The sequence below is a fragment of the Saccopteryx leptura genome, chromosome 1 (genome assembly GCF_036850995.1).
Source record: "Saccopteryx leptura isolate mSacLep1 chromosome 1, mSacLep1_pri_phased_curated, whole genome shotgun sequence".
NCBI lineage: Eukaryota > Metazoa > Chordata > Mammalia > Chiroptera > Emballonuridae > Saccopteryx > Saccopteryx leptura.
The window spans coordinates 289,859,361-289,873,687 of record NC_089503.1 but is presented as its reverse complement, the minus strand read 5'-3'; the positions used below and the strand labels follow the sequence as shown (position 1 = coordinate 289,873,687).

Here is a 14,327-nt window from a genome sequence, read left to right as displayed (position 1 = left end):
AATATAACCCCAATAAATTTATTATAAAAGAAAAAAGAAGAAACATTGAAACATCTTCAGAATAATTTTTTAGAAAAACATTTATTTACCTAAAGTACTTATTTTTAAATTATTGAATCCCGTATAATTTTTATAGTAATAATTCATCAGTTAAATTTAAATATATTAAACAAACAAAACTCAAATATATGCTTTAGTAATTAATGACATGATCTGAAAAAATATAAAGATGGAAAGAAAAAAATAAGAAGGCATACAAAATGAAAGTTTTGATCTCTAATAATTTAAATTTTATGAAAAAAAAGGAAGACCCAATATATAAAATCAGAAATGAAAGAGAAGAAATAAAAATTGACACCACAGAAACAAAGGATTATAAGGAAATATTTCAAAGAACAGTATGCCAACAAATTGGATACTCTGGAAGAAATGGCTAAATTCCTTTAAACATATTATCTCCCAAAACTGAATCAAGAAGAATTAGAGAATCTGAACCGACTGATTACAACCAATGGAATTGAAGCAGTAACCAGAACATTTTTAATTGATCTTTCAAGTCCACTAAATATTTCAAAACTTTAAATAAAGTTGAGCCACTATATGTGGCTTTATATTGAACACAAATTCTTGGTATTTTTCTGAAGTCTTTTCTCTGTTTCATCATAATGACATATGATCCTTAGGGAGAAGAGAATAAATGAGTCTTTCAGAGAATGAGCTTTTACACATGTTTGGAAAGCAATGGCTTGGAAATGCTTCTGAAGATCAAGAGAATTTTAAAACTTTTCACATCTCTTAAGTGGTCATGGAAGACTCTTCCAACTGCTGCACATATACAATTACTATTCCATTGGCCAAAGATTCTGTTACTCTAATAATTTCCCAGATTTCTGATCATTCTACAGATTTCAACTCAGAGACATTTCCCCCTAGAACTCTTGTAAAACCTCCCTAAACCCAATTCTTTATTTAATTTTTGTAGCAGTCAGTGCCACATTCTCATTATAAGGAATAATTCAATTTCTGCTAAATATCTCATGTTCTATCTTATTTTAGCAGTGACGTTTTGAAATTTTGAGGGTGTTTTTGTTGATTTTTCAACTTTAGAAAGATTTCAAAATTAGCAAACTTAATGAATCCTTATATATCCTTCACCCAGCTTAAGTATGTTTAATTTTCAAAAGCATTGTGTTTGAAAAGTTCTGAAATTTATTAGTTTAATATTTGTAAACATTTAATAAAATCATAGTTTCAAAATTTGATCAATCATAGGTATTATCAACAGTTTATTAAACTTAATGAATTTGTATATCATTCAATAATTTAACAATTAAACAAAACATTGTTATAGAAGATAAATCCTTCAATGTTGCATTTATTCATTGCATGATTATGGTTTGCAGAATGTCAGATGAAAGAAATAAGCTCTTTATACAATCCTTCGCATGCAGATGTATGTGTTTGAAACTGAACAGTTTTCTGTGTAACCTTTAAAACTTGAGCCGTAAAGTGCACAGGTTCCATTCGCCATTTCAATCAATGTTAGTCTAGATTAGAGAGAAGGACAGATTATATAAATTATATTTAGGACTTCATTAATGCACAAATAAAAAGGATTCAGTAATATTTATTTAACTATAGATATGGAAATAATAACATTTCAGGAGATTTAAGGACCATATCTGGCCTTTTGTAATTTTAATTTACAGACAAGCAAAATATAGACAACTAAGATAATAAAAATAAAAATTGCATTCTAATATAAATTATGTGCTACTATATGAACACATTGAAAATTAGTCAATTTGGAAAGTCTGGAATTTCTTTATATGTGTACCCAAGTGAAATGAAAGTTTTAAAATTGTTCTAAACAAATATTTAAGTTAGAAATAAATTCAGAATTCAATGTCATGTTTTGTAAAAAATATACAATAATCTTCAGATATGTGCAATTTTACTTGGTAAGAAAAAAATTTAAATTTAAATTATAAAATCCTTCAGCATATACACACATACATAAGTATGTGTGTTTGTGTGTTTAGGCAATTCACTTGGAGATACTTATACGTGTATATCTATTTTACTCTGGGATCTTGAGTATTTTGTTTTTATATGATCAATGTAATAAATAATGATTTGATTTTTGGAGAACAGGTAAGAAAGATAAGTCTGAGGAAAGAATGATGATGCTACTACACTATGATATTGACAAAAAAAAGACCATGGTCTGATAGTGTATATCTATCATCTGTAGGCATAAAGGAGTTATTTCTGTCACTATACAAATAACCAGTATAAGTGAAAAAAATGAGATTTTTAGTAATACCTTTTATTTTGTCTGAATCATGATTTTTAAAAAATTTTTGTTTGTTTTCCCATAATATTCTCATCACATATCTTTCAAAGTACTGATTACATGGGATTTCACTTATTTGTTCATAACTATATTTCTTTCTTTCTTTTTTTAATTTCAGTGACAGGAGGAGAGGCAGAGACAGACTCTTGCATGTTCCCTGAGTGGGATTCACCAGACAAACCCACTAGGGGGTGGTGCTCTGCCCATCTGTGCCATTGCTTAGTAACAGAGCTCTTCTTAGGCCTGTGGTGAAGGTCATGGAGCCATTCTCAGCACCTGGGGCCAACTTGCTCCAATGACCATGGCTTCAGGAGAGGATGAGAGAGAGAGAAAGAGAGAGAAGCAAGAGGGAAAGAAGTGGAGAAGCAAATAAGCACTTCTCCTGTGTGCCCTGACCAGGAATCGAACCTGGGACATCCACATGCTGGGCCAACACTCTACCTTTGAGCAAACCAGCCGGGGCCCATTACTATATTTCTAACTGAAGTATGAAACTCTTAAAGAAGTTATATTCTATTCTTCTCTGTAGTTATCTCTGCATAATTTCTGGATATAGAGTAAGGGTCAACTGATATTTATTACATGCATAACTGAAATTTAGCATGTTAATTGTTTTGCTTCCAAAATAAACTTTTGATTTGCAAAGTGGAAATAATGAGATAAGATGATACAAAATATTATTACTATTCACAGAGAATAAACTCTTTTTTTTTTGTAAAAAAAGAAATGTCAAGCCATACAGAATTGAGATCAATTCTCAGGTATAGAGGGGCACATATGACATTTCAAAAGACAGACCTTATTCTGGTCCATAAAACCAATTTCAATAAGTGCAAATACATTTAAGTGACAAAGTATGTTTTCTGATCAAGGGGGAATTAGACAAAATGACAGAAAGATCTCTAGGATATCTCAAATGTTAGAAACTAACATTCTGAAAATTTCATGGATCAAAGGACAAGGCAAAAGGGAATTTGGAAATTACTTTTCACAGAATGAAAATGGAAAAAAACAGCTCATCGTATGCGAGAATTTTGCCAAATCACCTCACCTATTGTAACATGAATGCTTTAATTAGAAAAAACTAAAAGTTTTCATAACAGTATGTTAGTTTTACCATAAGAAACTAGAGAAAGAACAGTTAACCCTGAGTGAGAAGATATAATAGTAAAGATCAGAGCAGATATCAATGAAATAGAAAACTGAAAACTGAATGATAAATTAGTACAGAGAACATGCTCAATATCATTAGTTATTAAGAAAATGCAAATTCAAAAAACAATAAGATACCCCTATACACATTAAAATGGCTAAAATTTAAGAGATTGATCTCAACAAGGATTGATCAAGATGTTGAGCAGCTTCGCTGCTGGTGGGATTGTAAAATTGAACAACCCCTTTGGATAATAGTTTGGCAGTCTCTTAAAAAGTTAAATATATACTTATTATACAACCTATCCATTCCACTCTTAGGTAATTATGTAAGAAAAAGGAGAGCTTATGTTGCTACAAAATCTTGCAAACATATGTTCATAGCAAGTAGCTTTATCTTTAATAGTCAAAATCTGAGAACTAAAATATTCATTAATATGTGGAAGAATAAACATAACTGAGCAACACCTATAAATGGAAGCATTTCAGAAAGAGAAAAAATTAACATTTTTACATGCTATGAGGTGGCTAATCTTAAAATAATATATTGTGTAAAAAAGGCAGACATAAAAACAGTGCATACTGCACGATTCCATTTATGTTATTCTATAAATCACAAACTATTCTATAATGACAGGAAGCAGATTAGTTGTCTGGAGACAGAAGTAGGTAGGAAGGGCATGAAGGAGGGATTACAAAGGTACAAAGGGAACATTTTGCAGGTGATAAATATGATAATTATTTTGATGTTATTCATGGTTTTGCAGATGTATACATTTATGAAAACTTATCATATTGTATATTTTAAATATGTGCACATGACTGAATGTCAATTATATCTCAACAATCTAATACTAACTTCATAAAACAACGTATGTAATGCTTAACCTCTGCTTTAGACTTCTCATCTGTGAAATGAGCATGGTATTAGACCTATCTTTCACAGTACTTAACAAACAGCGATTAATGCTCCTCATTATTATGGGTATTAGTTGCTCTGTACCATAGAATACTAAATCTAGTCCCTAAGAGTTTTTGGCGGTCTCTATTGGCATATAAGAATATCCTGGCATTGTGTGAATCAAAATGTGATAGTCAAACGATCATAGGAATAGATTAGAGACAAATACACAACTAGAGACCTATTGGTACAGACTTACTGATTGGGAGAGAGAAAGGATCCATCTTCCCACTGCCAGAATCCACTTGTTGGATTTTTTACTAGTCCCATCCAATGATAAGACTTTACCAATTTAAAGAAATCCTGTTTGAAATCATAAATAAAATTAGTACTCAGAATTTTAGTAAATACAATGGTATAATCATTTAATAATTTTTCCCACAGTTAGGAAAAATGCATTCTGTTTTCTGGCACAATTTCAACTTAACACATATATAATACCTGCATTTTTTGAATACCTGCTTTCTTATTTGAATGCAGAAGGATTTGGTGTTGGTTTATCTGAGCTGAGTACCTCTATTACATTTCAGGTTTATATTTTATTGGGTTGTCTCATATATTAGGACTAAATATAGAAAGAAGAATTAAAACAATACTTAACCTGGTCCTCTTTGTTGTATATCTTCAGGAGACTGGAATTTTGAGACATACAAGAAGCTTGGCTCTGAAACCAGCTTTTGGTCTCACTGAAAAACTGGTAGCAGGTGTTTCTATAACATATCCAGTTTTTAGGACATGGACCACAGTAACTTTCTAGAAAGATAGAATATATTATTAATTCTGAACATGTCTGAACATTATAGATTTTGTCTAGACAGGTTTAATAGCTTTTTTATTCTAACTTAAAAGTTCCAGGTAATAAAGCATCATGATTATTTCTGATGACATATCTCTATGTATTCATAAAGAAATAGATATGACAAAACTGCGTTCTCTATTTTTTACAGTACTCCTTCATATTGTAGTAAAAGATAAAATAAAATTTAAAAAGCTCCAGTAAATTGTGGGCTAGTATTAATTATTTTCTTATACATTTTATTTTTTAAAATTTATTGTGGTGACATTGGTTAATAAGATTATATAGGTTTCAACCATATATTTCTATGATACATAATCTGTCTTATATATCAATATATACTTTCTTGTTAGCAACATTGGCTACATGCCTAAGCCCCAGCAAACATAGATACATGCAATTTATATTCAAAATATTAAAAAACTTTCTCTTACCATTCAAAGAAATCGGAGCTACTTGATTGAATGATGCTATTAAAATAATCACAATATTAGAAGGTTTTGTGTTGTTGTAACATAGTCCAAGCAAAAATAAAAAAATAGTTGACAAGTTTCTAGACTAATAAATAGCTAAAATATAAAGGCACATTCAATATTGCTTGTTTATGTTTCTGTGCTTCTGAATGTTAAAGTAATATATTACAATTGTTAGATCATCAACGCTACCTACTTCTTTGTTATCATATAACTTACAATATATGATTACAGCAGTCTTTATCATTGTCATTATAAGAAAATGAATTCCCAAGGCTCCAGCAATGCTCCAGGCAAGGAAAAATGGAGATGCTGTCAAAGAAAAAAGAGTGAGAAAAATGAGGAAAAGGATAAAAGGTTGTGCTATTTTCATGTTTAATATAAATGTTAGAGTGTCTTTACATGGGTGGTGATACCAGTGCTTTTTCCTCAATTATTTTTTTCAGACAGTAAACTACTTTGTAAATGATTAAAAAATAAGACTATAAAAATGTAATATTTCTTTCTATTTCTCTCTACAGTTTCCACAGAATAAATCAAGGTCATCGTTTTTTAAAATTTTTATTAAGATACGATAATAGTTTCTCTTAACCCTCTTTAAAAACATATATTTAACAAACTATGAAAAATATATACAAAAATATTATTTTTTATTTGAGATAATGTCTTAGTGATTATTCTAATCATGTCTTACAGAGTTGCCTGATTTTTATAAACAGCTCCTTGTATTATGTTTCATTGAAATGTGGATTAAATCTAATTATTGACAGACTTTAATTTTTTTTAATGCATATTTAAATTGTTTTTTAGTTTTCACTATGCTATAATGATATAAACAGCATTTCATACACACCAGTACACATTTTTGAGTACCTCTTTAGGAAAAATTCCCAAAAGAGTAATTACTGAGTCAAAGAGCATTTGCTTTTTAAATTTTTGTAATGATTAAAAATTTCAGTCTAAAGAAGTTATCCCATTTTATTTCATGCCAAATATAAATTTTACTTTTGACTTTATTGGGAGTGACACTGGTTAGTTAATAAAATTATATCTGTTTCAGGTGTACCACTCTTTAATACATCATCTGTACATTGTACTGTATATAAATTGAAAAGCATTTCTGCTTACATTTTCCTCTGCATTAAATATTATTCACTTATAATTTGTAAATCTGATAACCAGCCCTGGCTGGATGCTCAGTTGGTTAGAGCATTTTCTCGATGCATAGATGTCCTGGGTTTGATAGAAACAGATCAATGTTTCTGCCTGTCTGTCTCTTTCTTTTACTCTCTCTTTAAAAATCAATAAATATTTAATTATTTTAAATATCTCAAATGTCTGGGAACCAATATTATTATTATTATTTTTTTTTAAGAGCCAATCCCCAGTACTAATATTACTCCTAACAGTAATAATTACAATGGTCTTTGGAAGGTATGACACTTTAAGCTCTTATTGAACACACTTAAATATATACATATATTGGATTCAGATCTTTCTTTTTTTATTTTTTAAAATTTTTAATAAATTTTAATGTATGACATTGATAAATCAGGGTACATATGTTCAGAGAAAACATCTCCAGGTTATTTTGACATTTTATTATGTTGCATGCCCATCACCCATTGTTTTTAAAATTTTAACTTTATTTTTCTTATTATAAATAACAAGATAACAAGAGTGAACATCTTTTACTATGGTTGTCATGTTTTTATTTTATTTCTCTGAGACTTCTCTCATTTGTATTAAGTAACTTGTTTTTTCTCACGTTTTAGGTTAAGAATATTAGTTATTTTCTTGCCATATATTATACAAATATTCATCTCAGATACCATTTTTGTTATAACTTTACGATATTTTGGGGTGCTAAAATAGATAATGGTTGACTTGCTCAAACTATTATTCTTTCTTGATATCAATAAAAATGTTTTTATTATTTTGAATTCATAAAATAAATGTCTCTCATAAATTATATGTTTTCCTTACTCATTTGGTCTATTTGGTTTGTGTGTGTGTTTAAGTATGTGTACTAAGTGAGGTAAAAACAAATTTATACAAATGTTTCTTTTCCAAATGGTCAAGGAATTTTTAAAATTTTATTTAGCAAATAAATTAATGTGTTCTCAATTGATATAAAAACTACCATTAACATATAATATAAATATGTTCTTCTTTGTGTTTACATTTATTCCCATTTTCTTTAATCTGTCTTGCTAGTCAAACTATATATAAAATATCCTTACTTTAATAATATGCTTTAATACTTATAATGTCTAGAATATTATATTGCACTTATTTTTATTTATTTATTTTTAAGAGAGTGGCAGGGAGAGAGAGACAGGAACATCAAGCTGCTCCTTTATGTGCCCGACCCGAAAATCAAACTAACAAACTCTGCTTTGGGATGACACTACAACCAACCCCGCATCTGGCCAGGGCTTAATTTTTTTAGAGACTAAAAGAGAAAGAGAGAGAGGGGGAGAGGGAAGGGAAGCATTTACTTGTTCCTCTCAGTCTTGCATTCACTGGTTGCTTCTTGTGTGTGCCCTGACCAGGGATCTAACTCTCAACCTTGTCATTTCTGACAATGCTCTTAAAGAACTAGAGCTAACCAGTCAGGGCCATGTTACATTTCCTTTTCAAAATATTTTATCTGTCATTGTACTTTATTATGACTTTAAAGTGAGCTTTTAAAAACTTGCCACATTTAAAATATATTAGTCTTTCAACAGAAAAATATTAAATGTATAAATATAGAGAGATAATTTACATCTTTAAAATGTTGTCTTTTATCCTTAAATAGTTTCTTTTTCTGTTGTGTATGTCTTATTTTATGGTCATTAGTCCAATTTTAAAGTAATACATTTATTTTCATTTTTTAAATTAAAGACTTTATTTCTGATTTTCAGTCATAAATATGGCATATTTTTAAATCACATTTTTCTTTTTTTTGCAGTTTTGCAGACAGTTTATATTTACAGATTATTTTTAAATGAGTCCACATAATAGATTTTATTACTACTTGATAGTTTGTAATTTGGGTGGGTGAAGCTTCGAGTGTTTTAAAACATTTTAAATCATATATTTTTGCCAGTAATGTTAATTTTGCCTTTTTATTCTAATTTCAGATCATTTGGGTTTTTTTCTTGGTTATTCATGTTGGCTAGCACCAGAAAAACAATCAATATTATTAAATAATAAATAATGATGATAATAAATATTCTTGCCTTTTTTCTAACTACTATAATGAAAATGCATTTAACATTTATCATAAGTGTAGCAATAGCTTTTTAAAACTGTTTTTAGAGAGAAAAAATTACAGAGAGAGACATAGAGAGAGAAACCTCGATTAGTTGTTCCATTTATTTATACATTCATTTGTTATTTCTTGTATGTGTTCTAAGAATTGAACCTGCAATCTTGGCATACATATCTGGACAATGCTGTAACCAGCTGAACTATCTGACTGGGGCTGATAACTTTTGAGCACGTATTTTAGAGGCAGTGTTTATATTTAAGTTTTAAAGTTAAGTTTTTTTAAAATTAAGAATTCATATTGATTTTATCTAAAACCTTTTCAACATTATGCATATGATCTGTAATCCTTGATTATTACATATAATATATTTTCATTTCCATAATTAAATCTTGAAAATGGTGATATTTGATAATCATTTATTTATTTATTTATTTATTTATTTTATTTTTTTTTTTTTCATTTTTCTGAAGCTGGAAACAGGGAGAGACAGTCAGACAGACTCCCGCATGCGCCCGACCGGGATCCACCCGGCACGCCCACCAGGGGCGGTGCTCTGCCCCCCAGAAGGCGATGCTCTGCCCATCCTGGGCGTCGCCATATTGCGACCAGAGCCACTCCAGCGCCTGAGGCAGAGGCCACAGAGCCATGCCCAGCGCCCGGGCCATCTTTGCTCCAATGGAGCCCCGGCTGCGGGAGGGGAAGAGAGAGACAGAGAGGAAAGCGCGGCGGAGGGGTGGAGAAGCAAATGGGCGCTTCTCCTATGTGCCCTGGCCGGGAATCGAACCCGGGTCCTCCGCACGCTAGGCCGACGCATTTATTTTTTTAACTACTCAAAATTTATAGGTGAGAGTGTCTGTACTTTTCCTTTTTATGTAAACTTTTTTGAGCTTCATTGTCAATTATATTCTGCCTTAATAAAGAACAGAAAGAGCATATCTTCTTTGCCACACAGAAACCTTTTTGTGAATAGCAGTCAAGTCATAGTTGCCATACTGTCTAAAAACAACATTGAAGGATAGTTTGTATCTCTTCTCTTCTGTTTTCCATTTCTATTTATTCCTCTTTTTAGGTAGTTGTTCAGTAATCCCTTAGAAACTGCTGTCTCAGTTGTCATTATTACGATCATATCATAATTGTTAGGGCATGAAAAGATCCTAAACTCAACAGTTTGTGCTCATTTTATTATATACTCCAATATTATATTCCAGTTAATCTCAATTTTGTTTTTCTCTCGAAGGTAGAATAAAATGAATATTTATCAGTAACAGTCACAGTTTCCAATTTTCACCTCAAGATGACAAATGGAACATAGTACTTACGTTTTTTTTCATACGTGTTTAATGTGGGTCTTTTCTTTTTCCATGGTGTAGAAGTAACATGATTTCTGAGTTCAGATTTGTAATTATGAGATTCACTCAACTCTGAAGAAAAAGAATTCAGGCCATGAGTCATGGCTTTTCTAACACTTGGATCATAAATTTTTTGAGGGGATCATAAATTTTTAAACTTTAACTTGACATTTCATCCTTTTCCTTTTAAAATATAACATTCAGTTTTGTTTTATATTATTTGATCATTATAACTTTTAATCTTTGAACTATGAATAAGATTGTGTTTATTCTATAGGAAAATATCTTTGGCAAGATCCCATGTGTCATTAGAATGAGTTAATTCTTAATGTGTAATAAAATCTAACATTGAAATAAAGACAGTGTATAGTGAAAAACAGGGATTTACTTAGGATATTGGACATGTATTTAATCTACAGAGCCACATTTACTAAATTAATAACTTCATGAATTGAACAAAAATGAAAAAAGAAATAAAAGAAAGAAGGAACAAAGAATAACAATATGATCTGGTATGGCTATTTTAAAAAGTGAAATAAAATAATATGCATATAGTATCAATAATGTCAATCACATGGTAAACAGTAAAGGCTAGTGTGTCTAGTTTTCTTCATAGTGAAGGACTTACCAAGAATAAAATGGTACAGTCTAAAATTTCAGAATAAAAACAAATAAAGAATCATGTCTCTGAACAAAAAAAGTAAAAAATCATTTTGCTCTCTTCTTGAAAGAATAAAAATTACTGAGATGTAAAAGTTTGCCACAAATAAAATGCTAATGTTAATTATCTTTTATATTTAAAATTAAACCAAAACATTGTATATACAATATGTTATTTAATAATTAAACATGTGAAGAAGGTAGGAATTATTTTATGAATGAAGAAATGGAATCTTAGAGGTGACCAAGGTTGTACTGCTTATTTTAATATAATGCTACTTGATGTGAATAATTTATAATACTTTTAGTTTTAGAAACACTTTCAAATATATGTTACTTATTTGAATATCATAGAAATCCACTAAGATAAATATTAGATGTCTTATTTCTACTTCACATAAAAAGAAACTTAGGTACATAGAGGCTGTGGGTGGCCCAGAACTCAAAGCTAGAGAAGGGTAAAAGTTTGATTAAAGTTCAATTCTTCTAACCCCAAATTCTAATGCTGTCACTATTTCAGGTTGCCTCAACTTATGACTATTAATTTATGTAGTTAATAAAGGAAGTAAAGGTGAAACAAAAGCTTTCAAGTTTTTGAGACTTGATTTAAAATATAACATTAACATAATGTGAAATAAACATAAAATGAACATAAGCCAATCAGAGGCCCTGGCCTGTTGGCTCAGCAGTAGAGCGTCAGCCTGGTGTGTGGAAGTCCCTGGTTTGATTCCTGGTCAGCGCAAACAGGAGAAGATACCCTCTGTTTCTCTACCCTTCTCTCCACTCTCTCTATCTATATCTCTCTTCTCCTCCCACAGTCATGGCTCGAACGGTTCAAGCAAAAGTTGGCCCTGAGCACTGAGGATGGCTCCATGGTCTCGCCTCAGGAGCTAAAATAGCTTGATTACCAAGCAACAAAGCAGTGGCCCAGATGGGCAGAGCATCGCTTGGTAGGGTTTGGCAGATGGATCCCAGTTGGGGCTCATGTCTTTGCCTCCCTGACCCTCACTTAATAAAAATAAAAAAAGTCAACAAGAATAAATCGCTTTCTTATACCTTACATGCTTGCATAAAATTCTATATATATACATAGGCTGCCTGAACAGGCAGTGGTGCAGTGGATAGAGCAGTGGACTGGGATGCAGAGGACCCAGGTTCGAAGCCCTGGGGTCACTGGTTTGATCTCAGACTCATCCAGCTTGAGCATGGGTTCACCAGCTTGAGCATGGGCTAGCTGGCTTGAGTGTGGAATCGTGGACATGACCCCATGATCGCTGGCTTGAGCCTAAGGTTGCTGGCTTGAGCAAGGGGTCACTCACTCAGCTGCATCCTCCCAATTAAGGCACATATGAGAAAGCAATCAATGAACATCTGAGGAGGCACAACGAAGAATTGATGCTTCTCATCTCTTTTCCTTTCTGCCTGCCTATCTGTCCCTCTCTGTGTTTCTCTCTCTGTCTCTGTCACACACATAAAAAATTATATACAGGCTAAATTTCAGATTTATATGGAAAGTACATACCCATGTTGTGCTGAGCTCACTGATCTCGAACCATATTATAAATTATGACTGCTTGTTCTACCACACAGATGGATATAAAGTCTTCATTTATAAAACTTCCTGAATAAAATAAAATCACACATTTATTTATTCATTTTCTGTTTTTTTTTCTATGTGGTAAAATGATGCATTTGATTAGAAAAAATGAGAATACAAAAAAAGTTCCCTGATGCATAATTTAAAAAGGAAACAATAAATATAAGAATTCACGAAAAGCCAAGCAAAATAATTTTTATAAGTTTGTTTCAGTTATAAAATAATAAACAAATATTTAAAAAATATAAAAACTTTTAAATTCACCTACATTAAGATACTTAATATAAAACATTTTCCATCACTGACATGGAGTGACAATGCACATAGTTTTCTATATATAGTCATTTTATCTTATTTGGTGATAATGGGTTTTTTTGGCAAGGTAAATTTGGGTAAGATAAATAAATTTTTGTTGAATATTTTTTCTTAGTACATTTTATTTCAACTTCTGTTCATGTCATCATCATCCTTATTTACAAGTTATTATCAGTACCATCATTAACAAAGATAATTTCACATTTGTTTATAGAATACCATCTTACAGTTTCTAGCAATGCTCTCAAAAAAATAGCTATTTAGCATATCTGCATAGTGCTTAGATTTTAAAAATAAAATCTGTTTTATATTTAAACATGATAGTTAGAAGTGATGGATAGAACTGGTTTTATTTTGTAAGGAAAGTTGTGTATCACATAAAGTAAGTGCCTTGCAAGAGCACAAAACTCATAAAAATGAGAATTCAAATTGAAATTAAATTTTTTATTCTCAAATTTAAAGATTCATTCCACTAGTTCTGTTTAGAAGCAAGGCTCTATCTTATAATAACATTGTAACTTCTGATTCTTTAAAAAGTTGAATAAAGTGAGAAAGACATTTCAGAAGTAATAAGCATTCCTTATTTTCTGTAATTCTAGTCAAACACTTAAGAAACAATTAGAATTTTCTTGTTGTGTAAATATTTTTAGAAACTTTCTAGAGGTTCAAACCCCAAGAGTTCCTTTCTTGAATAATATTCGCTAGAAACACATACATACACATACACACACACACACGCACACAAGCACACACCTGATCAGAGAAGGAAGGTCCTGCTTCATGTGAAAAATTTAGACGTTTTGAGTTCCCAGTTTAGAATTGGAACAAAAGACATCCAATCAACTTTAATCTCTGAGAAAAATAGAACAGATATTACTCTGATCTCAATTTTCTGTGAAAAGGCAGTACAAACCACAGGACTTCCTTCTGCCTCTTCACTACCCGAAACATTTTGCTAGTTGTTGAAAAAAATGTTAGGTCCTAAAATGTTATTTAGAATATTAAATTTAATTTAATTAAATGGACATTGATCAAGAAGAGTGCATATGTTTCAGGTAAACATTTCTATAGCATTTGAACTGTTGATTATGTTGTATACCCATTACCCAAAGTCAAATAATTTTCTATCTCTGTATGTTTGTCCCTCTTTACACCCTTTCCCCAATCCTCTCCCCCACTTCCCCCTTCCCCTGGTAACCACTTCACTTTTATCTATGTCTGTATCAGTTTCATATTCTATATGTGAAATCATGTAGTTCTTAGCTTTTTCTGATTTACTTATTTCACACAATATAATGTTCTCAAGGTCTATTCATATTGTTAAATGGCAATAGGTCACCATTTCTTATGGCTGAGTACTATTTCATTGTATATATACACCACATCTTTTTTATCCAGTCCTCTAATGA

The 14,327-nt window shown here is 31.0% G+C and overlaps 1 protein-coding gene across 1 annotated transcript; it reads right to left on the bottom strand.

Moving 5' to 3' along the window:
- Window positions 1-470: 470 nt before the first annotated feature.
- Window positions 471-13,795, bottom strand: KLRK1 (killer cell lectin like receptor K1). Its single transcript, XM_066361181.1, has 8 exons — window positions 13,672-13,795; window positions 12,529-12,627; window positions 10,317-10,418; window positions 5,958-6,050; window positions 5,700-5,735; window positions 5,071-5,222; window positions 4,669-4,772; window positions 471-1,547 (listed from the first exon to the last, which is right to left on the bottom strand). The coding sequence occupies exons 2-8, from the start codon at window positions 12,530-12,532 to the stop codon at window positions 1,430-1,432; spliced, it is 609 nt and encodes a 202-aa protein (XP_066217278.1). The 5' UTR covers window positions 12,533-12,627; window positions 13,672-13,795; the 3' UTR covers window positions 471-1,429.
- Window positions 13,796-14,327: the final 532 nt, after the last annotated feature.